The 26,826-nt window shown below is 41.5% G+C and overlaps 1 protein-coding gene across 2 annotated transcripts in view; it reads right to left on the reverse strand.

Annotated features, from left to right (window-relative positions):
- CAPN3 (calpain 3) overlaps positions 1–26,826 on the reverse strand; it is a 68,007-nt gene that overhangs the window by 5,259 nt on the left and 35,922 nt on the right. The window contains exons 7-21 of one of the 2 annotated variants that reach the window (XM_006258487.3): positions 22,375–22,458; positions 21,629–21,714; positions 20,653–20,730; positions 19,151–19,311; positions 16,907–17,076; positions 15,925–15,936; positions 13,312–13,520; positions 12,735–12,771; positions 11,623–11,640; positions 9,968–10,039; positions 6,879–6,956; positions 4,132–4,189; positions 3,282–3,346; positions 2,120–2,188; positions 1,359–1,437 (exon numbers count right to left, since the gene is read on the reverse strand). In XM_006258487.3, the coding sequence (XP_006258549.1) occupies positions 1,359–1,437; positions 2,120–2,188; positions 3,282–3,346; positions 4,132–4,189; positions 6,879–6,956; positions 9,968–10,039; positions 11,623–11,640; positions 12,735–12,771; positions 13,312–13,520; positions 15,925–15,936; positions 16,907–17,076; positions 19,151–19,311; positions 20,653–20,730; positions 21,629–21,714; positions 22,375–22,458 (1,276 nt within the window). The remainder of the gene's footprint in view (positions 1–1,358; positions 1,438–2,119; positions 2,189–3,281; positions 3,347–4,131; positions 4,190–6,878; positions 6,957–9,967; positions 10,040–11,622; positions 11,641–12,734; positions 12,772–13,311; positions 13,521–15,924; positions 15,937–16,906; positions 17,077–19,150; positions 19,312–20,652; positions 20,731–21,628; positions 21,715–22,374; positions 22,459–26,826) is intronic. The other variant, XM_019496567.2, reaches the window with a different exon arrangement.

Genomic DNA, 26,826 nt, shown 5'->3' on the forward strand with positions numbered 1-26,826 from the left:
GTCATCTGCCACCACTGAGAACAGTGAAAACTGAGCACCTGGCAGGATGGTTCTCACTGTGCAGCCATCCCCTCACTGCTCCTTTCCTCAGAACCCACCTGAGGAGCATTAGAGTTAAGACAAACATAACATAGCACCTTAGGGTGCATTGTCAACATAGGTAGGTGTTGAATCTGGCACTTCTGATTCCACAGCTTGAACTTAAAATGCTAGTATGTCAACTTCCATTGTAACCTCCTGTCCTAGATAGGGACAGAGTCCCACAGTAAACAAATACAGGTTGCATGAGAAGCTAGGCTGTTTTACCGAGGTCAGGTAGCACTGAAAGGCTAAGGTGCTACAAACTGTCTCCCCCCCCGTAGATATAAATTGGATAGGAGATCCTGCATTCAACACTTACAATGGCCTAATATCCAAGGGCAAGGCTGTCCAGGTTATGTGCCCCATGCCTTATGCCTGGCTGGTCCTTGGCAGGCCTAATGCTCTGCACAGCTGCAGCAGGCGGTGGGCAGAGCTATTGCTGTTTGGCCCAGCCACCAGGAGCTGATCTGACCTCAAGCAGAGAGCCCATCTAGCTGCCTCTCTTCCCTGGCAGCATCAGACCAGCTGGGAGCCCCCACTGAGGAAGAAGAGGTGACTATAAGAGCAGCAGAAGGTAGTAAGGAGGGAGAGATGAGATGGTCCAAAATGGCAGTGCAGATGGAAGGGGATGAAGTGTGATTCTAATGGGAAGAAAGAGAGAACAAGGGAGCCTGTCCTGGATTTTGGCACCCTCCCCCCTCCACGCACAACAGCCATGCCAGGCTCTGTCCTCCTCACCAACAGGCTTCCAGCCTGGGTTCCCCTTCAGAATCCTGTACTTATGGCTGCTTTCCTCCTCTTGCCAGCCTTCCTAGGAATGTTGGAAATTGGTCAGTCCCTGCTTCAAATACACTGCTTGCCACTGTCTGCAGAAATGGTGGGGGCGGGAGCAGGGGAACGAGTGACTCTCACTATCTGAAATTTCATACACAAAACGGCATAAAACCTGGCAGCTAAGCAAAGGGTTGCATTCATATTTGTAAAACCCCAAGAACCTAGATGCAAAGTGCTAAGGAGAGGCAAAGTATTATTTACCTAAAAGCAGAATTGACTGAACATAAAATGGAGTCTGCAAAACAAAATATTTTGCTTTTAGCTTGGACACATGAAAATCTGTGGAAGGTAAGCTTGATACCCAGGTTTTGTTTAGGGAGTGCCCCTTTGAAATGCTGCACTGCATAGCACAGGAAAAGGTAGGTGCAGCTGGAAGTTGTAACTGAATTGATTGAGATAAACCCCTTTGCCAGAAATACAGGTTATTCGATACTGTTGGATACCTGCATCCCTGACTGCGTTACGCATCTCATAGCTGTTAATGGTGCCAGAATGGTCCATGTCATAATTTTTGAAAATCTTCTGCAAAAGAGAAAAAAATAAGTATCAGAATCAAGTTTGGTTTATTGCAGAAGAACGCTCACTAACTTGGCTAATGTTTGCACCACAGACTTTAAGCACTTGTGTAATTTCCCTTTGGCTTTGTTTCCCTGTCAAATTCAACTCATTCTAGGGGAAGGCTGGGGAATTCCTCTCTGGCAGTCTACCAGAGACATTGGTTGCCCTTAACTTACAGTGCAAAGGCTATCTCTTGGTTGCTTTCTCCATAATATTGTTGAGGTCTTGCCCTGGCACATTCACCTTTATTCCCCTCCCCCCCTTTGGTTTACATGTCATCATTTTTTATTTACCTTTAATAAATAACCATTTAATTGATGGTTTTGTTAGTGTTGAGGCTGTTTAATTTCTGTGTTGACTAGGTTTGTATTCCTGTTGCATATAGGCATAATATAAGGATAATCTATCAGGACCAGTTTCAGAATGGTAGATAGGTTCTTAAATTCCCATAAAAATAGATAATTTTGATGTTTATTTTGGATTTGGCCTTCACTTTATTTTTTAATGATTGGTACTTAATGCTTTGCATTTCTGTTATTTTATGATATTGTGTGTATGTTGATATCTTATGGCATGTTCCTATGTAAATGTTAGCACTATGGAATATGTACAGAACAGGAAAAATGCAAGAAGTTTTTAACAATACCTGCCAGCTTTTAATCTTATCCCAGAGGTGTCGAAACTCATCAAAGTTTATCTTTCCTGAACCATCTGTCTGTGATATAAGAGTTTAGGGGAACAACATAGAAAATGAGAAAAAGCTACATTTACTCAGTGTCCACTTCTGAGCATATGAAGTCAGGATTTCCCTCCAGTTGAGAGCTAGCTGAGCAGTACAGAGACATATTTTATGAACGCTTTGGTTAAATTTTGAATTGTATTTCATTCAATGTTTGTGAAGTGCCTTCTCCCAAAAACAGCTTTTCCATTTTTGTAGGAAAGGGGACTCATTCCCTGTAGATCTTCTAATAACGTTTTCAAAATCAGGTGTTTAAGTGAATTTTTCCAGATCCTTTCACACAAAGAAATTTATACACAAAGTGTAAACATGGTAACATGAAATTTACCATTTTTTAAAGTCAGATAATGTTCATCCTAGAAAGTGTCTGTTTAAAATGAAAACAAACAAAAAAAATCCTTAAATACCAAAGCAATCTAGGACTTCTTTGTATAATAATATGCAGGTTGCATAGGTATGTACTAAGGGTGCAATTGTAACCTTAACTCTGTCCTATTTATGGGGATTGCAGCTCTCTAATTACATAATGATATTATATGCAATAAAAATAATGATCAGATTTTCTGCTTAAGCTAAACATGTACAATATCTTGTAGTATGTCTTATTGTGTATGCTCTTAGTTCCCATAAAATACATTTTAACATTAAACGTTTATTATAGTGAAATATATTTAACATGTAATTGCAACAAGAAAAAAGTTACAGTTTTCTTGTATAAACCATAGCTACATTAGATTGGAAGTTAAAAAAAAAAAAAAACAACAAAAAACCCCAAAACCTGTACTCCTTTTGCTTCAGAGTTTAAGCCCAGCCTCTACTGATTGGGATAGGGAGAATTTCTGTAATGAGGTGTTTTTACTCTGAGTGCTCACTTTGGAGTTTCTTCTTCTTTCTAGACTAGCCATTGTCAGGAAACAGAAATGCTGTGGTCCAGGCTTATAAAAAATAAGGTATTATTTTGATTCTTTGATTTACAAAGTTGTATTTGAGGCACTTCAGCAAATAATGCAAAAACAAAAACAATCTAAAATAGTAGTGTATCAAATCATCTAAAATTTGAGAAGGATACATCCATCAAAGCAATCATACTGCGACAGGACTCCAGTGCGAATCCTTCTGTCTTCAAATTTTTGTCTGAAACAAATGATTCTGAATGCAAAAACTGTCATACAAGTCAGCAGGGGCCTCTTCCCTCTTGAGGCTCCATTCAAAGTACAAGGCAAATCCTACTTTTACAACGTTTGGGAACTGAAAGCAAGAGCTTCTTCACTTTTCTTATATTAATTTATCCCACTCAGTGCTTTAAATTAATCTCACATTCTTGAGCCTTTTAACGGATGTGAGAACTCAGCCCTAGATTAAATGTCAAAGACACAGCATGAGGAAGTTTTATTTGCTAGTTCTTGGACCATAAGCCATAAATGGTATGTGTTTGTGTATGTATATATATCTATCTATAGATCTACATCTAGCTAGCTATCTATATATCTATATACTGTATTTACTTGATTCCAAAATGAGGTTCTTCCTCCCACACCATTTAACTTGGGGGCAAAAAAACCCCTTGTCTTGGAACTGAGTGTGAAGCAGCAGGGGGAGGCTTTGTCCCCCCTATTGCCCATCTCCTGCTGTTCCCCTTACAACTAGTTTTGCAGCTACACTGGTGTTAGAGATTAATTTAAGATGATTCTCCAATAATTAGAGTCTAAAAAAATTACAAAAATGTATAACTTTTCCATGTATAAAATCTAATTGTTGGGGGATCATCTTAAATTCAAGGTTATCTTGCATTTGGGTAAACATGGTATAAGGGGATATGAGTTATGATGATACTCTATGCAGCTGATATAGCTAGAGATTTCCTTGCTCAGTATTATTCAAAGAATGATGGAGAAAGAGGGGGAAAAAATGAAACTCACGTTTTTTTAGAACATTATTGAGAACATTTCTGAGTTCTTCAGCACTGATCTCCATGTCCTGGTCAGATAGGTGGAAAGAATACCATACATAAAAAAAAAAAATTACAAGGGGTTTCAGGGATAGATATTCTTATAAGTATACAACCTGTGAATTGCTGAGCTTAGGGACTGAAATATGCTTTAATAAGGAGAGAGGTGTATTTTCATACATAACATAGATATTAGCCAAGATCCCTGGCTGCCCTGTGGCCACAACATTGATAAAAGTAACCCTAAAGCTATTGTACGGGAGTGCTTGAAGGATGATGCCACTTAAATCCGGCACAGGGATCTAATGTCTTATTTACTGTGTCGCTTTCCACATCCTGCTCTGGCTTGGGGGCCATTGTCATCTAACTTAGGGTGGGGATGGGATCAGCTTACAGATGGCCCAATCTACCTGTTATATGAGTTGTGCTATGTGTTCAACAGTAACTTCACTAAAGTCAAATGGAGTTGCACTTGTGTAAATTAATGAACATAATAAGAGAATTTTTGGGGCCACTGGCTCCATGTACACTGGACAGAGGAGCTGACAGCATCCTTACAATGACAACTATTTGACTGTGGCTAGTTGGAAAGGTGTATTACTGGCCAGAGTAGGCAGGGTCATATTCATTGTCCAGGAAAAGCTCTACCTTTGAATCGTACTAAGTTCAATACCTGTAAAATCCAGTACAGATGCCTTAAAGCTGGGATGAAGGGAGACTGTGTGCACACAGACAGATTCTTGTTTGCTTCTTGTCTCTAACATTCCTTTCTCTTTTACCTTCCTGTTTATTATTGCTTAACTCTTCGTTTAAAAATAGCAATAAAGGAATAAGTAAAAACCTGCTAAAGGAACCCACCATATTTTTTAATTATTCTGGCAACAATGAGTTTCCCTTTCCCTGCAAATTCTAAAATTTCTCTTAGGCAGAAATAAGTAAACTTATTTTTCCAAACTTTTTACAGTGCATTGTCTTCTGGTGCTGTACTGACAACCAGAAGATTGATTCTTCCACTTTAGAATAAGTACAGAACCAGAAACAGCAGTACAAGTTTCCTTTAGGAAGTTATGCAACCCTTCTATGGGAACACCTGCCTGTAGAAATGTAAGAGGGTGTACACTATACTGTTCAAACAGTTGTCTGGCTGCTGAGTTACAGGGGATGAACTGTGCTAATTAAGGACATCCCTCCTTTGGGAGCTAGATTGGAGCCACCATACCCATTTCATGTAGGCTGTTAAATGGGTGTTAAATGGATGAAGAATCAATAGTTTAATGTAATTAAAATGAGCCAGATCTGAACCAAAGACCCTCCTATGCTATGCAATCTTCAGATATGTTTCTATTTCTAATTTCTGCAATTAAAACCACACTCAACAGCATTTTATTTTTAGCATGTGTACGTGCTAAGGAAAGGTGCTCAAGAAACTCCATATGGGACACGTCTACACATTGCCCTCTGGCAACGTAGCAACGTGCGACATAGCGATTACATGTGTCTACATGTGATCACCAACTATGTCGCTATAATGGCACACTCCCTGGGTATAGTGCACCACTACCGTGATATAGTAGCAAAATGTACCTGCATGTCGCATGCATGGCACAGTAACTGCCTGTACAGAGCTGTGCTTTAGTACTTCCAAAAGGAAATACTAAAGCACAGCACAATAGCAACATCACCATGCAGTGACATGTAGATGGGCCCACAATCTCACATATTAGTGAGGAATAACGGCCAGTTAAAATAAAGCTCCCTCCTACAGAGAGAGTAAAACACTACCAAGATATGGTTTCAAAACTATATTGAGGCCTGACTTCAGTATATTTAGGTGGGTCATGATTTGCTTTTGTTTCGTTTGAGATCCCACAGAAGATAATGGCAGAGTTTCAGGTTAAGTACAGACATTCAAAAGGCCCAAGGCAGAATCAGTTAAGCTTTCACAGGTTTTTCTAAGATGCACAGATTGGATCAGAAGCGAGCAGAACACACATTCACCCTTTGGTTGTTGGGGGAGGCATGCAGATCCCTACACTGGCTGAGGCCAGAAGGCAGGGGGCGCTCCTGCATGCTTCCCAGTGTGCCATGGCATTTGTACACATACCTTTTAATCCCCCAATATGCCAGGGATTGGACAGGTTCTGCCTGAGCTCTGCGGGGGCTCCCTTCCCTGCTTCCTCCCACCTAACCCCTCCCCCCCACCAATTGTCTGTCCCAGCTGACAGGCTCTGGCAAGATGAAGGGCTGAGGAGCAAAGGCTTTGCTTCCTCAGCTCTGACAGCCTTGGGGCGGGGCTGGCCTGGTGTGCGACTAGAGGAGATGAGCACAGCACAGGTGAAACTAGCCCACCTGCCCTGTGAGGAGGGGGTGGGGGGGGAGGGTTAACAGGAGCTTGCAAAGAGCCTGGGATGCTGGAGGACAGCTTCCTGAGTTGAGTTGGGAGGGGATCTGGTGAAGAACTTCAATAGACTGGTCTAACCTAAACCAATTAAATCTATTACTACATTGATCCAGGTCTATCTTAGACTGGGTTCCACCATTTTTAAACCGGTCTACATGCACTGAACTTCTGTTCGGTTACAGGTTTAGACTGGGTTCTGATCATTTATACTGGTTTATGTGTAATGTCTACCTAGCCTCCGTGTGTTTGGAATTTGCAGCGTTGACTTAAACACTCTCCAGGTTAGGCTGACACTTAGACTGGCCTGGTGTACTTACATCCCCAGCAATCTGTCGGAATATATTCCTGAAGTGCTTCTCTTCTTCACTCTCTTTGTCAGCAGTCACTGGAGGGGGCTGCAAAGAGACAGACAAAAGTTGCCCAGCTGGTGCTGCAGTGTGTGATCCACTGAGAAACAGGCCATTTCACCTGAAAACTCAATGAATTCAGAATTTATCTGAATATAACTTCAACACCCTTGTTCATCTACCAGAATACCTATTTCAGGTTCACTCTGTTAGGCACTGCTCTGGAGAGCAAGGAATGGTTACAGCAAGGAAAATGGTTATGATGCTAATGTTCATCCTTTTTGTCAGTGGTTTGTGAAGCTGACTAAATGTTCCATCTTTCTGTCAGTTCTCTGGAAGATAGCTGGCTAGTTTTATGTGTTATGCATGTACAGGGTCATCCACTCCAGTCACCAGGAGGTAGTAGCTTGTTATGGTATATTTTGTAGCACATTACCAAAATTAGTTTTATGGGTCCTAAATGAAAGCTTTCCCCTTCCCCCAGCAGACTATTGCACAGCGCAAGTAGGCCATTAGAAATTTTCCTAATGCCTAGTTGATTTAATAACCATCTTGTAGTTGCATTTGCTTAACTTCATCCTCCTCAGTTCCCCTTTGAACAATCCTAAATAGTTAGTCTTGCTTCTTGATGTTTAGCTTGCAGTACTTTGGTTTCATGTACTATGAAAGATGACTTTGGAATAGAAGAGGGAAATCTGCTTTAAGGTCAAACTCATTTTTATGGGATGAGATTTGATCATGAGACTGCCCTTAACCTATCTATCCACCAGAAAGCTCGTAGAGAATACAGATAGGGTTCAGAAGAATTTGATGCATTTTGCATGCAGCAAACTCCCCCTGACCCCACTCTCCCCCACTCTCCACCTTTCCCCTGACACAGAATATCCAGTGTTGTAACATCTTCTCTCATTTTTCTTGCACATGCAAACAACACATCTAAGCACTACATAGGCCAAATTATTCAAATGTATTTAAAAATTCTACCTTTTAGCTATCATGCATCTCCTATTGAGTTTTAGTAATTACACCTGTTATCTTAAATGGAGTTTTCTTATTCTAGTTGTGTTCAGAAGAAAAATAGCATGTTGCTTCCACTAATTACACAGCACTCTGAAAATCTCATAGCAAAACAGACACACTTTTCATGCAGAAAAATCAACACCCTGGTTCTCAATACCTCCAGTTCCAGATCTAGGCATTGGTATTCTGGTTCCTCTCTACTGTTATATGGGGGCTGAAATTAGAGATGTTTGGTGGATGTAAACTAAATCCCCAACATTTCTTTCTCTAATAGCTGGAGAGTGAAAAGAAATGTGGAGATTTGGTCCCACTCAGTCTTGTCCCATTCCCTACAGAATGATCTGGAAGAGTCTGTATTTCAGCACAGAAAATCCAACTCAGATCTAAGGGTATGCATGCATGGGACCATTTTCTCAGGTTTTCTCTGTATTTCTTGGTTATTTGTTTAATAAGCCTTTCTTCCTTATACTCTGAAACCAAAGCAATGCAAAGTCTATTATATTAGGAAATGATGACACCACAAAGGAGAACACTTGACAGGTTCCTATCTTTGTCACTGTTTAAGGGTTGGAAGGGAAAGTCAGAAGAACATTAAATATAAATTTTCTGTTAGCATTTCTTTGAGCACTCTAATAAAAATGTATCTAGGAGTTATTTTTAGAAATAGGCCAATTTAGAACCCAAACACATTAAAAAGTACTGTCTTGGGTGACCTGATTGCAATACAGCTAAAAGATGACATGGTTGTTGGAGTATAAATCAAACTGAACCGTGTTTTAGTTTTGTTCCTGAATTGTAGTGGAACCTTATAAAGTCCGAGGCTGGAGCATATTAGGTTAAAACAGGTTTTCCAAAGCATCCAACTAATTTCCAGTGTACAATGCAGCTTCAAACTATTTCACATGATAACTGAAGTGGTGCAGCCCAAGCCACAAAATAGTAGTGCTGAAGTGTAAACAGCAGCATAGACCTATGTATCCTACAGCTGACATTCGCTTAGCAACTACCGTATGTATGATTTGAGTAGCAGCATGCTAGCCTTCCTGGCCCATGAGAGGATTTCAGAGAATTATTTTATAACCCTATGCTGGAGAATCTGTTGTATAGGCTACTCAGAGGAATTTTAGAGAAAAGGTTGGCTAGCATGTGCCTCAAGAAAATATCACTGAATATGTTGAACAAGGAGACCCTAAGCCAGGGGCGAGCAATTATTTTGGGCAGAGGGCCACTTACTGAGTTTTGGCAAGCCATGACAGGCAGCCCAGGGCAGATTAATATTAATTTTCTAAATTTTTTACAGGCCCAGTGGGCCAGAGAGAATGGCCTGACGGGCCGCATCCGGCCCCCAGGCTGCATTTTGCTCACCCCTGCCCTAAGCAAACCACGCTAGCAACAGTGTTGTTTAACCTACGCTAGCACTGACCGCATGCAAACCCTACTAGGAACAGGTTGGGTCTTTATACAATATTAGCAAGTTTTAGCACAGTTTATTCAGGCCTACAGAAGGGATCAATGTTATCATGTGGTCAAGGTACTCCTGCATTGTAAAATAAAAAGCTGATGTCACCATAGAAGAAGCTGTAGCAGACTGAAGCAGTGGTAATTAAGAAAAACCTCTTGAAGCCTTGGTTGGTTTTGTGAACACTATGTAAGACAGCTTTTGTTACAGGGAGACTCATCAGTAATAGGTGGGATCACTTTTCTAACTGGAAAGGTGTCTTCCTGCACAGCCTCAACCTTTGTAAAAATGTAAACTTATGAAACTCTCCAACATAAGACATTAAATAACTGAAGTGATATTCATTTCCCTTAAAATTACTTATATCCACCTAATTTACAGTGTCCCAAATAAAAATAAATGAATGATAAGACTTAAGCAGTTATTAACTATAAAAAGCTATTCCTTCATCTCCTAATTTCCAGTGTCATTGTTCACCCATGCACATGCCCAGCTACTTCTACATGCTAGCCAGACCAATCTCCAGTTTCTCCATGCCAACTAGGATAGAAACCTCCTCATTTTTCTCATCTGTGCTCACTTTCTGATTGTCCTTTTCATCAGCAGTCAACTCCTTGTTGCTGTTTGCTCTGTCAGAAACAAAGATGATTGGCTAGAAAGAGAAGGAAGAGGGTGAAGGAAGGGAAGAGAAGAGAAGTGGAAGTTAGGAAATAGAAGAGAGCAGTGTTTGAAAAAATCCATTCCTTCACAAAGCTCCTGCCATGACAGTGCCCATCCCAGAAAGGGCACCAAGTGCTATAGCAACTGGGGCTGCACAAACATTGCCCCTAAAGTTGTCATTCTCATTATGCTCACCGGAGAGACTCATGCTAGCCAGACCAAGCTCCATTTTCTCCATGCCAACTGGGATAGAAACCTCACCATCTCTTATCTGTGCTCACTTTCTTGTGCAAATGCTCCTTGTGCAAAAATGGGTTTTAGTTTCCTCCACAGAGAAAGGTTAGTCAGGTTGCAAACAATCTCTCTTTTTAAGAGCAAAAGAGAGGCTATCCATGTTCTTTTTTGTTAGCCACAGAAAGACAGCATTACTGTAACACCAACAAAGGCTACCTGTCCTGCAATAGCCAGCAGAAAATGAGCTGATAGTTGCTAGTATGGGGACTTGACTTTGTAGAGTGCATGCATTTATCTTTTCCTTGTGTTGGTTTGTGCAGTACTTGGTTTTAAGGGGCAACATGTAAATGCTTTTTAAAAAAAATATTAAAAGCTAAGCAAAGGAAAGAAAGATTCTCTTCTAGATATGAAGGATGCTAGGTCATGAATTCGTGCCTGGCAGTGGTATCAGTTGGAACCAACCTTCTTGACTTAAAAACATCTGACACTGTCCTAGTAAGAAATGCAGTTTCTGCTATGTGCTTGGGGATGTTATTGTATTAGAAATGTGACTGTAAACAGTTATTTGGAAATAACAATCCCAACTGGAGTTTACCAACTTAATTCTCTGGTATGTTTCTACTGTGTCTTTTTGCATCCCCCTAACTGAAAAACACTGTAATCATCATATTGCTACCTAATTTCAAAGCAGATGCTATTTGTTAATTTTATTCAATTTGTAATCAGTGCTGTTATAAGGGATGGGAAGTAAATACCAGGTGCTCACTGATGAAGTGAAATTATGTGTGGATTATGCAGTGGGTCAGGCAGGGGTACAAATGTATGGAGGGAAGAGCGGCAGCATCAGACTATAGAAGATGGGTACTTATTTTGGCAGGAGACAATTGTGCTGGAAAGGGTGATTAAGATGCCTATATAGAGAGATGATTCTGGAGGTGGCAGTAAGAGATGGCACATGAAATAATGGAGCAATAGGTCTAAAACAGAGCCACAGTTCCATGAGTTGCCTCGGCCACCCTCAGCTTCCACTAGAGACGGTGAGATTTAGGGATGTTTATCACATTACAGGATCAGGCCCATAAGAATGGAAAATTTTGAAGATATTCTTTCCCTTGGGTGAGACAAGCATTTATTAGCTACAACGCAGGAAGACAAGACGCTGCCTATGAGCAGCCTCTCATCCAATGCTCTCAATTGACAAGCAATTCCCAAATGCAAAGGACTCGGCTACAGACAACTCACTCTAACATCAGCAAAGAACTCAAGCTTCTGTTGTATCAGTTGCACGTGCACTTTATCCTAAACAAGCCCAGCATGTTGGCTAGCTATCAAGAGACCCACCTTGACCTTCTTCTTTTTCTGTACAAAAACCAAACCAAAAATAGTGTTTAATAGGCATGCTTGTATGTTTAATCCAGATTTTATTGTTACGCTGTGAAACTCTCTCTTACTTTTCCCATTTATCGCTATTCCACCTTCTTTCATATCTGAAAGATCCTATGTATGTGAGCAATAGAGTCAAATATAGGAAAACAGGAAATGCTGCACCAAATCAAACCAAGAGTTCAGTTCATTCTGACTTCTTAAATTAGGAAACATCCACTGTAGCTTCAGCTCTGACTATCCCATACTTTTCAGCAGGCAGGGTCATTGAGACTGACATACTAGAGATGCTTGTTTATGGATGCAGTAACTTCAGCCTGCCAATTTTGAGTCTTCATTTAACATTACAGCAAATGAAGGCCAGGCAAAAATCAACAAAATTATATTCTGTGTGAATTGGTAAGTATGCCCAACAACTTTTTAAAATTATTCTATATCAGTCCTTATCCTCTCCCTTCTGAACATACTGCAGTCAGCTTAAATGAAAGTTAACAGCATGCAGTTGTAATGCATGCTTATTAAAAATCAGAGTTATTATCTGAGTACATCTGTAGAATTCAGGTCCTTGTCATACACCTAATAAAAAGGTGTGACAAACAAATGTTATTTTGACTTTGTCAAATGAGAAGTCTTTATTATACTAAATGCCCTAGAATTCAGGTCCTGAAAGCCAGTTTGCAAACAAAGTTTTCAATAAGGCTTTTATTGTATGATCAGTTTTGCTGCAAAATGAAGGAGGTGATGAGAACAGATACAATAGTGAAACTCCCTGTGCTGTTCAATAGCTAAACTTCCACCTTTGATAACAAGCTTCAAGTCCAGCATAATGTCCTACCTTATTTGGTAGTCTATCCATGTCAGAAGGGAAATTATATACAGCCAATGATAATATACTTGCTTAAGTGAGAAAGAACCAATACTATTGGGAGAGTATGGTATTTGCACTTGGCTTCTTGTTACTGTTTTCCTTGGCTATGATACTCTTCCATGCATGGCAGCAGCCACTCTGTGTGTGTGGTTACAAATCTTAAAAAGGTGTACAAAGTAAACTGGAAGCAAAATGTACTCACCGAAGCACGGTCTGCTTCAATCAGATTTTCAACTTCCCTGCAAGAGGGAGGCAAATACATTTGAAAAAGAAAATAGCAAACATGACCATGTTTCTACATGGCTTGTTCCTGTGGATGATTTGAGAGAACCTGTTGATCTTTCAAAAGGGAACAAAGTTATGGCTTGAATTGTTTTTTATTTGTATAGGGCAAAGGTCTACTTGTTTTTTACTTGTTTTCGCTGTTGTAAAATTTTTTTTTTACTTGTATAAGGCAGAGCTCCATGTTAACAACCTTGAGCCAGGTATCCAAATACTGTTTCTAAAAATGCCACTGCTCATACGCACTGTCCTGGATTGGAGGCTGGCAATGTCAAGAAGTTTAATTCAACTGGCTCTGAGCAAAGCAGTTGGAGATGACAGGATGATCTAGGGAGTTGAATCCATTTGAGAGGTGAGCAATGAAGAAAGGTAGAAAAGAAAATGTTTAATGCTGTGTTTTCTTGCTGTGGGGGGGTTGGGGACATAAATTATAACTATAACAGACAAGGGGGCCTTTCTTTTTCTTTAGAGTTAAATAAGCATATCTTGGGACTTACTCTGAAAGGTTTCTTTTCTCTGAGAACACCCTCAGGATGAACTCTCCTTCCTGGTGAGGCTCATAAGTTGATGGGATGATGACATACTCGCTGGGAGGCAGCCGGAAGCGTTCAGAGATTTCTCGCATGTTTACATATGTCTTACTCCTAGCTTTGGAGGCATTATAGAGGAAAAAATCCTTTTGTAAATGCTTCTTGTTGCCCTGCATCTGTTAACAAAAGAATCAAACAGCTCTCTTCAGCAAGATGTTGTATGGTTCCTGGGCAGATCCAGCAAGGCAGCACACAATATAGACAGAAAATGCCAATGAAATCAAACAGTTTGGTTGAAATATAAGATCCAAAAACTTGGATGAGTCAGGAGACTAGCAACAGAAATAATCTCCTGCATCTGCTAAGCCACTGACCGGGTCCCCATCAATAGGACATTTTTAGCACTTGTAGCTGCTGGATGGCCTCTTGAAATCAATTCTTGAACACGTTTATGCTGTTAAGGCAATGGTATCCAAATCACAAAAGGCACTAACTGAAATTCTCAAGGGAAACTGGGTCTAAATGAGCCTGAAGAATACACCCTGTGTGACCCAACACTTTGCCCCTTCTGGAAAGGTCTGAAGGACATTTGTAGGGTACACAAGTACCTTCCCTCTGACCATGCCTGTCCATATATGCAATGTTCCCTCTAAGATTTAGCAAACTGTGAGCAATCCTGGGTGGGAGTGCACGGGTATCTCAGTGTGCCTGCCCCTCACCCCTCCTGCAGCAGCCTGTGGCTGGGTTGGGGCGGGTGGTAAGTGGCTGGATGCGAAGCTGATGGTCGGGGGAGCGTTGGCACCCCCTTGCTGTGGCACTGGGCATCCCCCTCCCCCCCCCCAGGCTAGCGCCCGGGAGCCATGGCTCCCTACTAACCCCCCCATTGGTACACCACTGTGTGTGTGGCATTAAAAAGTTATTGTGTGGCATGATTTTTTTATTGTGTGCAGCCGCGCATGCATGCAGCTTAGAGGGAATGCTGCATATATGCTCTTTAGAAAAAGAGAGGCTTTCATTTTCCAGAGCTGTCTTATACCAGCATTAAATTCAGTTTAAAGTAATATAATTTAAATAATCAAGAGAATTCTTGTATTATTTTTGAAAATTATATTTCCAGTAACTTTTGCTAAACTGCATATTGAAAACATCTTCATTTTACAACCCTATTCTGCTGATAAAACGATTCCATCTCACTGCTTTACAAGATCACTGTTTAGCCCCTACTTGTTTGAGTCTCCTGGTGAGATTTTTTTTTTAATTTATGCTGCTAATAGAGTATACCTTCCAATCCTACAGGCCCTGGGATTAGTGATATTTCATTTCCGATATCCCTGTATGGGCCACAGTCTAGTAGGGCCTCTCTTTTGAGGTAAACAGCAGAAAAAATAACTGCTAAATGATTCTTTTTTCATTAGTAAGCACCAGGATGGCAGTATAAGAAAATACAGTAGGTTTAGGGTGGAAGAGAGAGGATTTACCAACCCAGTTAACAAAAGAAATATAGATATATTTGTGAAAAAACTATGATCACCATACACAATTAAAATAATGATACTGGATGGTGACTATGATATAGAAGAAAATCTATACAGGCCCCTGTGGCAATCTGATCCTATGTGGCAATCTGATCCTATAGTCTAAGCAGAGTCGCTTAGATTCTGTGGCACCCTGATGGAGCAAAATGGGAATTCTGCAGCAGCTTCTGATAAATTAAACATCTGTCTTTTGTACTGAATTAAATATGAAAATCAGTAAAACAGGCTCTACTATACTATACTGCCAAAGCTTATTTTCATGTTAGAATTTAGTTTACTGTATTACCTCTAAAGATCTCCGTTTTTGGTGCATTACTGACTTTGTGTTATTGGCAATGAATCACTGCATTGTAGTCATCAAGGGAAAGCTGAAGGTTCTGCAGTGCAGCAGGATACTTTTTTTGAAGGCTGTTTGAAATGTTAAACTAAGCATATAAACTAGCTGTTTTCTGCACAATAGCTCAGCTGTAAAATACTTAACAATGACAACACTCACACTGTTATCTTTACATTTCAGAGTTAATTCACCCACGGGAGTTTGCAGTTCTGGTGTTTAATATAATTTTGGGATCTCTGCAGGGTCTCAAAGACCGAACATCTGTTTACACTTGGCTCATGGGTTTGTTTTGGGGGGTTTTTTTCTTTGTAATTAAAGGACTTGGGAACAAAATGTCTTCTCTCAGATGAAAACTTACAGATTCCAGAAAACAGTTGTGCAGCAAGAAGTGAATTCTGCAATTTATTCTGTAGCAAATTCTATGCTACGTTTTATCCTATGACTGTAGAATGCAGAGACCCTTGGCATGAATTTAGGAGGTAATAGAGAACAGAACAGAAAAGAAGAGCTGGGGAAAAGATAGGCAGGGTGGGGCAGGGCCTAGTGGAGTTTTGAACTCACAATGCAAGTGGGAGATACAAGTGAGAGTTTTGTATAGCACTAAAAACAAACCCAAGTGGGCAGCTTCCAACTGGCTTACACAGACACAAAAGTACAATATCTGAGGACTCTACAACAAGATGTCAACTCTTCCTCCACTCCACATACCTCTTGTGGCACCTTGGAGAGAAACAAAGTAGGGAGACAATTAGGGATGCTGTGGCAGTTCACTTATTTATTTATAAAATGTGTTTGTGCAAGTTTCTAGGCATCTTGAAGTCAATGAAAGACCCCCCCACCCCCGCCCCAGCCCCAGCCCCAGCCCCAGCCCCAGCCAAATACATAAACATTTTAACCAACCTCAACCCTTTGTTTAAGAAAAGCTTCCCTTCAAACTCTCTTGGAGATTATAAAAATAAATCATAGTTTTGACTAAATAAACATGGCTTGGGGAGATGCCAAGCAAATCCATTTCCAGATTAAATCAATGGGAGGAGAGGCTACTAAGCACCTTTGAAAATCAAACTACGAACTTCTCTTTCCCTTCTTCCTTTCCATGAGGGGATGAAGATAGGTCAGAGAGTACAGAGGTCATAAACCAGTATTGCTTAACACCATGCAAGAGTTCTGCCAATGCCAATGGGAAGTTTTATTTTTGACTGCTATAAATCCCCTGACCCAAGAGCCATTTGGGAAGCTACTGAGCAATCTGGGAAAAGAAATGTGGGGAAGCCTGGAGTGAAGTGGACCTGGAGGTTGAAAAGGGGAGCGTTTCCAGGTAAGGTGACTCAAAACAAATAAATTAATATGAATTAAATCAATACCGAGAACTGGATTTCCCTACTCTCTTAGTTTCCAGAAGAGCATCACTTACTTCTTCCAGGAAAACTGGAAAACATTTTTAATACAAAGATACAATTCATGAACACAGGTTGAATTTTAAAATCAGCTGCCAACCATGACAGTTTTGTACTATTTGTGAAGAATAGCGTAGCACTGGAACAGTGTGCAGAGCCCTTTTAATTCTGCATTGGAATTGTGAGTCAGGGTTTGAAGTCATTTGGGGATTCCTGGGGTTAATGATTGCTTGTGAATGCAGGAATCAATGACCCAAGAGACTTTTCCATTTCTATGTTTTTAATAATGGTACCTCGTAGATGGCAAAGCCAATTGTGTAGAGGTTGGCTCCCAATTTGCGTTCTTTCCTTCTGTTTTTCTGCATTAGTGCAACCAGGAAGCTGCAGAGAATCTCAGAATCTTCAGGATCATCGTCTTCCTCCAGAAGCTTCAAACGATACTGAGGATTGGTCCAAAAGGTGTCTGCAAAAACCCCAGTAGCCCCCAAAATGTACATATCAGTCCTTGGGTTGATATTTGTGGATTAATCATCTTTTAGCTCCTATATCTATTTCCATTTTATAGTTCTTGATGGAAAGTCAAAAATTGAATTAATCTCCTTTTTTATACATTTCTGATGCAAAAAGTTGATTTCTGCAAACAGGTACAGCAGCTACCTCATGTGACTGTACTCTAACTCCTTTAAGAGGCTTTGTTTTTATTTCATATAATCACACCACTGATGGTATTTCTGGTATCGACTGTGCAGAGTTTATTTTTCATTATAAAGCCCTTTTATGCTATACTTTGTAATACAGCTTCCCAACCTACTTGAAAGAAGATCCTTTGTCTGCATTAAGTATTAAAAGAATCCTGCAGTCACCAGTCTTTCTTAGCTTAGCATATTTTGGTTTCACTTTAAAAAAATGTAATAAAATACCAAAGCCCACCAGCTGTGATATATGTCCTTCTCTATTCTCTCTTGTAACCTGGTTGGCTCAGAAAATGATTGGATATATAATGCCTTGTTCCCTCTGCTAGGGAAGATACCATTTTATTAAATTGGATATTAGAGCTGCCCTGATCCAGCTGACCTCTTCCCCCACTAATTAATTTATAAGTCAAATAAGGAAGAAAGAATATTTAAATCTTATAAGTGTAAGATTATTTATGGTCTTCCATTTTGATTTGCAGTCCAGACATTGTTAAACAGAAGCCAACTTTGCCTTAAAAACCCTACTGGCCTTTAATGACTTAGGATAGTAATACAGCCAACTCATGGTGATACTGTGCAGTTGTTCTGCAGCAGGTGATGACAAGTAACCAAAGAGAATATATAACCAAATGAAACCTGTAGAATGCAAACCTCTAAAATGAAACTTCCTGGACACACTGGACTTAGCACCTGCTCTCTTACCTTAGGTTCAGAGAAACAACAAATGGTCAAGTTTTTTACATTTATCTCTCTTAAAATGGAACTTCAAGGTACCCACTGCCTTTTACTACCGTTCTGTGACATTATCTCAGTATAGACTCAGAAGAGTGCCAATTATCAATTCATTAGCACTGCTGCTTGTAGAAGGCCTAGGTTTGTGCTAGGCCAAATGCTGTTTTGTAGGTGTGTGCGAAGCAGGCCCTATTTGATTTGGATTTGGATTCGGCCTGAATCAGGGACAGTGATTCAATTAATTGATTCAGATCACTGTCCCTGATTCAATATGGCTAAATCCAAATCTGAAGATTTGATGCCAATTAGGAGAATCAGCGATTCGGACATAGACCCAGCTTTAAAAGTTTTTTCTACATACCTTGAGGTAGCAGGTGTGGCTTGTGAATACTGAGATGCTGGGACGCATGGAGCATCCCACAGGAGGGGGGGGGGAGGCCTCCACATGCTCGGCGGTGAACCCAGAAGTTGACTGGAAGTACTTCCAATCTACTTCTGGGTCTGCCGGGGAGCACACGGGGAGGGGGCCCCCCCGTGTGCTCCCCGGCTCAGCGACAGGCTGCAGGGGGACCCCGGGTGGCCCCCCCCGACCCAAGAGGCACCAGTCGCCAAGCTGGGGCAGCATGGGGGGCCCCCAGTGTGTTCCCTGGCAGACCCGGAAATAGACCATAAGTGGTTGTAGTCCAGTTCTGGATCTGCTGCTGAGCGCACTGGGGAGTGGACCGGAAGTGGACCAGAAGTGCTTCTGGGTCTGCTGCCATGCTTCTGTGGGACACTCCACACCCGCCAGCATTGCAGCATTCACAAGCCCCTGCTATTTAGAGGTATGTAGAAAAAATATTTAAAACTGTGTCTATGTCCAAATCTTCAAATCTTTTTGAATCTCTCCAAATCAATTCAGAGGGTTGGAATTTTATTTGGAGAGATTCAAGGGTCCTTTGATTTGATTCAGATTTGGAGATTTGGCCACCAAATCGGGCCAAATCTCCTCTGAATCAAATCAGGGACCGAAGCTTTGCACAGCCCTACTGTTTAGTCTGTTGCGTAAGTCTGGTTAGCCCTTGAAATCTAATAAGATCAAAGTTCTTCTACAGTTTTTCTATTACTCACCTGGATAATTGCGACAACCTCCTGCTGAGCAGCCTCTTACCCAGCGCCCTTCATTGACTGAAACTGTCCAAGTTTGGAGCTTATCAGACACCAGAGTATCAGGTGTGAGGTTACAGATTTCAAGCTTTGTGAAGTAGCTCATGAAATCCGCAAATGACATCCTGGAAAAACAATGGGTGGAAAAGGTGAAAACAGCATAAATTCAAATGGTACAGGTAGGCAGATAAAAACAAAAAAAAAATCTTGCGCTTGATTCTAAGTTCCTATTGAAAATAGATCCTGTTGAATCAGTTTGGCCCCCTCAACCTCAAGAATTCTGAGTACACCTTGTTAAGTAGAGGAATAGCAGTAAGCTTGCCTGTGCAAGTTTAACTCTTACCTCTTGTGTGTGTACATTATCTATAGTCTTCAGTCACCCAGTTACATACTGTTATTTCACAAAAGCCCTGTGCCATTCACTGTATAGGATGCGCTTGCTCTGTGATGAATCAGTGCTCCATACTGAAGGAAAATGTTTGTTAGGACCCCTGCTTTGTTAGTTGCAGAAACTGGAAGGTAGTATGGAATGAGTCAGGGCACCACAGAAAGAGAAAGGGCAGTCTCATGTTAAAGGCAATTGAATGCAGCAAGTTGAACTGGATCTCATCTCTGCCTCTGCCACAGCATCCCCGTGTGATGGTAGACAAGTTATTTAAACCAGGCTTTTCACAGACAGTCATTATTTGTGTGTTTCTCATTTTCTGAGTGCCAGTTTGATACCTTGGGATCTGACTGGCAGAACTGTTACTATCACAGCTGCAGTTGAAATCAATAGGAGACACTGTGCTCTGCATATGAGAAGTGCTATATAATATTTCTGAAAAATCAGACCCTTGACATCTCACATGCAGCATCTTAAATGAATGGATACTCTTGGTGTTTTTCTCTGTTTATCTCAACTCATTATACATGTAGGGAAATAATACCACCATTCTGAATATTAATTATTGTTTGTAAAGCACCTAAATACTATAGTGATGAACACTTCAAAACAGCCCATGTGGAAATTAATACATTTGTATTCAGTGCAAAGTTGCAATATTGTTTATTAAAGATATTGGAGTTTGACTTTGCCACCTCATGTTATTTTAACATTTTTAAGAAACACCACGTGTACTTAGTGTGTATAGACACACACACATTTGAAACTGTTTCAGAGGAGGAATATTTCAAAAGGGCAGAAGCAATTACATTACAGTTACTGTGTGTGAACAAGCTGGGAATGGTACAAATGTAGCTAAACTGTGCCAACCTTAACTGCACTTCATCCAGTGTTAACTCTGGAGTGGTTTTGCTACATTTGTATCATTCCTGGCTTGTTCACACACAACAGTTAGAATGTTATGACTGTTGCCCTTTTGAAACATTCCCCTTTTTAGACAGTTTCAGATGTCCAAACACATTAAGGCACAGATACAGAACTGCTGAGGAAAGAGACAACCTCTCTGAAATGGTGTCCTTACCAGAATTCCCCGTCTTCTGCAATCTTGTGCTGCAGTCGGATTTTCTCTGATTTGTCAATTAAATTCCATTCATCTGACCTGCAAGAGAAAAAAATGGGTATTTTGTCTTTGCAATGCACAAGTTGTTCAAAGACATTGCTACAGTTTTATTGCTAGCTTGGTTATATACAAAGCAAACTGTTGACACAATATGCATGTTTCACCTGTGAATGGAAAAGCTTTCTTTTCACAAGCTCTGAAATCATACTATACAGTTTGCCTCTTTTTGCCCCCTGTACATGCTGAAGTGGTTATAGAGTTTGGTTCACTTCTCTTATTTTGGCTTATCACCTTCATCATAGTTGGCATGTTCTTCCCTGCCCTCCCTTCAGACTTCCTCTTCTAATGTCTTTGATTTTCCTTTTCCTGTTTGTAGCACTTAGAAATCTGTGGAACTCTCATTGCTTTATTTGGGTCAGAGAGGAACATATTACATATTGAGAGAAACCCTATTTTTAGAGCCAAAGAGGTTCCTTTACATAAAACTGACTAAGAAGTCTCGTTTCTTCTTTCTGGCTCTCTCTCACTTATATCCCTTTCTTTCCTGCTATTCAGTTCTTTAAAGATGACCTTCCATTCCAGCTGTTAGTCTAGACTAAATTTCATGAGGAATGGATGTACAATTCAGTAAGCAGAGGAATTATTGGCTGAACTGATAAGTCATGCTTTTCTACCTCTCCCTTTCTTTAAGGCTTCTCTTCCTACTATCTTTCTATTTTTTTACAGTTCTTTCGGACCTAAGTTAACTCCCCAGTTAAGCACTCAATGCAGCCTACAGAACAATAGATATTTTAAACTTCCAAGTAAAGCTGGAGCCTAAATAAAGCATGTGGCTTATCCTGAGTCTTAGGACACAGTCAGAAAATGTAAAATGCATGCACGCACAGTTATGCTTTTTATTACTGCCTGTAAATTCTTAGGTTTGTCTTTCACTCACTTGTCACTCCAGGGTCCGTTCCATTCCACCTGTCCCCATGGGTTCCTTAGCCGCACCAGCCTTATCTTGTCCTCTTTAAATGCTGTCTTGTTGAAGAAGAAATCACAAAGAACTGTGTAAGTTACTTAGCCTGGCATGGGCTTAGACGGGAATACACTTTCTGTTGAATCATTGGTGCAAGTCCATGCAGAGCAGAGGTTCTCAAACTGTGGTCCGTGGACCACCACTGGTCCATGAGCTCCATTCAGGTGGTCTGCAGAAAGGTTGTGGAGCAATCGGGAATATCTGTACTTGTAAGGTAAGACTACTGATATTAAAATATGAGTTGTGTGCTTTGATTTGTAGAACAAAAAAAAATTTATTAAGTGGTCCACTGAGACCCTCAGCATTTTTCAAGTAGTCTGCAGAAAAAAAAGTTTGAGAACCACTGCCTTAGAGGTCTTCTACCCAGCCTGACCTTGATTAGTCTGAGAGATCTGATGGATTCCCAGCATGAGGTGATTTGGGTGCAAGTGTATGCTGTTCCCTTTGCACCAAAATATTCCTTAGTTGATCTTGCTGTCTATATATCTCCCACACACACAGAGCCAAGACTTTTATGGGTTTTCTTTTCAAGAAATCTTCTACTTGTTTAATATTTATTTTGCTCACAAGCCACCTTATTTTCTCCCTGTCTTGATGGCAGTATGTGTTGCTCGCTTCTCCTAAATCACCCTTATTATCTATAGGAAAAGATCTTGACTTACTTCTTCCACTGCTGTAACTGAATAGGCATGACCTTGGACCAGTCCAGAAGCCAGACGTGTTTCATACTGCATTGGCATTATGGTCTATAAAACATTAAATAAAAATAATAAGAGGCATTTCAGGCACAGGCACAGAAAAGAACTATGGAGATTAAGGCAGCCAGTGTCTTTATTTTGTATTACATTAGGTTGTTAGACCACTTGGAAGGTGGAAAAAAATGGTCACTTCTTACTATTTAATGGGAAGAATTTAAGAGCTAGAAGGGACTTATACATCATAGAATTCATTTATCTGCAAGGTTAGCTTATGGTCTTTCCCTGAGAGAGGCTGTACCAGATACAGAATAACTTAACAGGACCTGGTAGTTTCTCCATCATAAGAAGTTTTAAAATAAATACTGGAGGTTTTTCTTTAAAAGTGTGTTATAACTCCGCCACAAGATTTTGACTTCTTGTCTGAACTCCTGGGTAGAATTTTTTGGTCAGTGTTATATAGGAGGGCAGCCAAAAGAATTGAAATGGCCCTTTCTGGCCTTCAAATCTATGTGCATTTGTGGGAAGCTAGTGGATTACTTGGTGACAGCCAACATATTAATGAGAAGCAAATCATTTAGAAAGGACAAAGAGAAACTGATGAAGAAAGGAGAACTAGATCTTAATACAGATCCTTGCTAGGCTTTATTGAATTACATTTTATAAGGTATATTGTGGAGTCTTTTACAATCAAATGCTGCAGAAAGCTGGGCTCATGGGAATATCTGCCTGGGATCTTAGGGCAAATGGGAAGAAAAAAATGGTTGTAAAGCTGTATATAGAGGAGGAAATTTATGCAAAGTGCTGTATGTCTACAAGCAGCCCTATCATTCTCCTCTTACTATACTGCATAAGGTGCATATGTTTCCATATATAATTCCAGTAGGAAAGTTAATATAGATAGAGATTGGACCATAGTTTCTTCAAAGCTTTTTCTCCCCTTTAGCCTAAGTTTTATGTTTGTGAAAGTAGCAGGCTAATCAGGATACAGAGAAAAATAAAAGTTAAGGATAACACAAGCTGTCTCCTTCCTCAGTTTTTTTCAGTGCATCCCAGTCTCCACCTAACAGACAAGTGTAACAAAGTACAGCAATTTAGATTTCATGCCCTATTCCCAGAAATAAGTGGCTGGAGTACCCTACCATTTTAAAGTATACTAATAATTCCCAGAATCCAATATCTGATCAGGTAGTGGGAGCCTGCCTGGAAACTCTTCCCTTAATCGCTGAGATGACTGAATATGTATCTCAATGCATAGTCATACAAAGAATCTTATTCATGAACACAGTAGTGTGTTAAGGAGGAATTCAAACCAAATCTTAGATCTGAACACTTCACAATCTTTGGTCACGTTCAGATTTTCATCTGCATGTTGTGGGTCTGGGAAATTTCTAGTCCAGATATACTTTCTGATAGTGTCACAAAGATGTATACTCCGAAAGGTATCAATCAGAAAGGGGCAGGCAATTATTTTGGGCAGAGTGCTGCTTACTGAGTTTTGGCAAGGTGTTGATGGCCGCGTGAGTAGCCACACCCCTTGACAGGTGCCCCACCCCCTGGTCACCATTTTGGGACCAGAAGTTCCACCCTCTTAACCTCTGACCTTTGCAACCAGAAGTCCCTCCCCTTACCCCTGGAAGTACTCCTTTGGGGAAGAGGGTTTGCCCTCTTAAGGGGAAAAAAAACCCAAATTATATACTAAAAATCAAACACCCATAATCATATATTTTAATTTAGTTTTAAAAATATATTTTTGATCTGATTTGTGTGCGTTTGTACTGTCTATGTAGAAGTGATTGCATAAAAGCTCAAAATGCAGTTGTACTTGTATATTGTGTGGTGTGCATGGGAAATGACCTGGGCAGAGGATGGGGAGGTGGCTCTGCTGCTTGCTCCTAGGAAAGGCAGCAGATCACCTTCTTCCTGGGCAACTCCAACTGGGTCTCCCTGGGCCCCTACCTGCGCAGCCCCTTCCCCTGCAGGGTCCCCCAGTGCCCCAACCCCATCCAATCCTCACAACCCTACTCCCCCCATACAAATTAAATTTAAACAAGTTTGCAGGTCCACAATATAAAAAGGTTGGGAACCCCTGCCATAGACCCCGGCTAGCCCACACCCCATGTTCCTAGCACCCCACTCTGGGCCCCACAGGCACCAGGCTCCTGCACTCCTGCTCACTTCCACTGACAGGTGGGGCTGGGAACAAGTGGACATGCAGCAGGGTCTAGAGCGGGCAGCAGGAGCTCAGGGTCCCAGCTGGCTGCTCTATAGAGTCAGGCAATCTCCCCCTTCTCCCTGCTGGCATAGTGCAACCGGGCTCCATAGACCCCTTCCAGCCCATGTCCTGTGCTCCTGCCGCCCCAATCTGGGTCCTGCCAGTGCTAGCCCTGGGAAACCTGAAAACCCACTCGCTTCCACTACCCCCTGCCCCTGCCATCATTTTCCCCACCTTCCTGCCTACCCCTCCACCCCTTCTTACCTGAATTTCCCGCTCAGAGCAGGAGGGCGTGAACAGCCCCACAGTCCCAGGCCAGAACCCCCTTTCGCAGACAGCTGGGGCAGATAAATATTAATTTTCTACATTTTTTTAGAGGTTCTGTTGGCCAGATAGAATGGCCTGGTGGGCTGCATCCAGCCCACGGGGCCGTATTTTGCCCACCCCTGAGTCAGTGCATCTACATATGCAGTAAATGTGACACAATAAACTCTGAGAAGCTCTTTGTGAGTGCTGTGTCTGCATGAGTGCCCGGGACTGAAGCACTTTGAACCGGGGTGAAGCAGTCCTGGGCTCATAAGCAACTGGGGGAGGAGGGGAGGGGCACATGCCCCCCCGACAGGGCCGTCCCCACTGCCAACACTGCCAGTGGCTTCTGTGGGTGCTCCCAGCCCCGTCCCCACCACTGGCTTCTGTGGGTGCCCCCCCAGACTCAGGAGGCACCAGTCATCCATGCCAGACCTGGCTGAGGGCACTGGGGGTCAGCCCTGGGTTCCAGTGGCATTGGGTGGCAGAGGGGCTGGGAGGAGCTGGGGGGCTGGCTGGGCTGACTGGACCCAATTTGCACCTGGCTGTCACCATCTACACATGGATTTTATTGCACTTAATGACACTGTTGTAAGATAGTACTGTCCCCAACAGTACTATGATATGGTAGAGTTAGTTTACTGTGCCCTAATACTGGTATGAGTAGATGGTGATGCTTTACTGCAGAGCTAATTAGTCAACTGTAGTAAAGCACACATATAGATGCACCCTGTGGCCACATGCAGATGAGCATGGCCTTGCAGTATGGGGTGCTGCAGACATGTCTGCAGCACCACATACCACACATTCAGCTGTTCTTTGCACTGCAAGGTAGCAGCATGGGGAAAGGGGAGTGGGGGTTGACCCTGGGATATTCAGGGGTCAAAAAAATTAATGTCAAAAAAGAAAGTGAAGTGGCACCCACAGGGGCAGCATGTGCCACTCAAAATTGGAGTCTGCCTGGCTGGAGCCACACTCCAGCTGCCAGCCAGGCTCTAAGCAGCAGGATTGCCACTGCTGCCACCCCAGGAAGTCCCCAGGGCCCCAGATAATGCTGCAGGGGCCAGCCCAGTGCTGGCACCAGCCTTCCCTACCGCACCTGGGGTAACCTGCCACATGACAGAGGGCGCATGGCACGTGTTCCCCGGGGAAAACTAGCAGCAGCACAAGGTGTGCCGCTGCTTCTTGCCCTGGGGAAACAAATGTTGAAGCTCATGTGGACGTGGCCTGTGTGGCTCCAGATTTGAAACTGGAGCATGCAAGCAGTGACATAATACCTCATTGTGTTCTGCCCCCTCACAAATCCTAGGCTTTTCACACTAATTTCGAGGGATAGCTGAAAGTAACTGTTTTTTAATTGGTTAGTAAGAATCAGTGCGTGAATTAAAACATTAAAAAGCACTAATACTGAATCACAAAATGTACTTTGTTAATTTATTTTTACCACTGTAGTTTAGTTAATTGGTTTATGGCAACATCTTCTATTGCACTAGTATATTTTCTATGGTATATGGAGTCATATTAACATAAGTGGTAGTCAATTTTTGCTGAGGTGCCAGAATGGCAGTTTTTCTATATGGAATTAGAAGCAGCTAATGCGTATGTATTATAAACATGAGACCCAGTACTATACCCTATAATTCTCTTAACTTTATATGTTCCTGAGCTATTATATTGTATGCATTAAAGTGCCTTATATATATAATTCCTATTGATTTACTTGCATTACTTACTTAATTTTTGCATTCCCATTTCGTAATAACAAATTAGAGAGGATGTGTTCTCAACAGTTTCTGTCCAATTGAGTATCGAGAGTGTGATGCTAAAGAGGTTAAGTTCATCTTCCATCTCCTGAGAGAGACTTTGCTGAGGTATAAACATGCTTGTTGTCCTGGCAA

Source organism: Alligator mississippiensis, chromosome 2, assembly GCF_030867095.1.
Source record: "Alligator mississippiensis isolate rAllMis1 chromosome 2, rAllMis1, whole genome shotgun sequence".
Lineage (NCBI taxonomy): Eukaryota > Metazoa > Chordata > Crocodylia > Alligatoridae > Alligator > Alligator mississippiensis.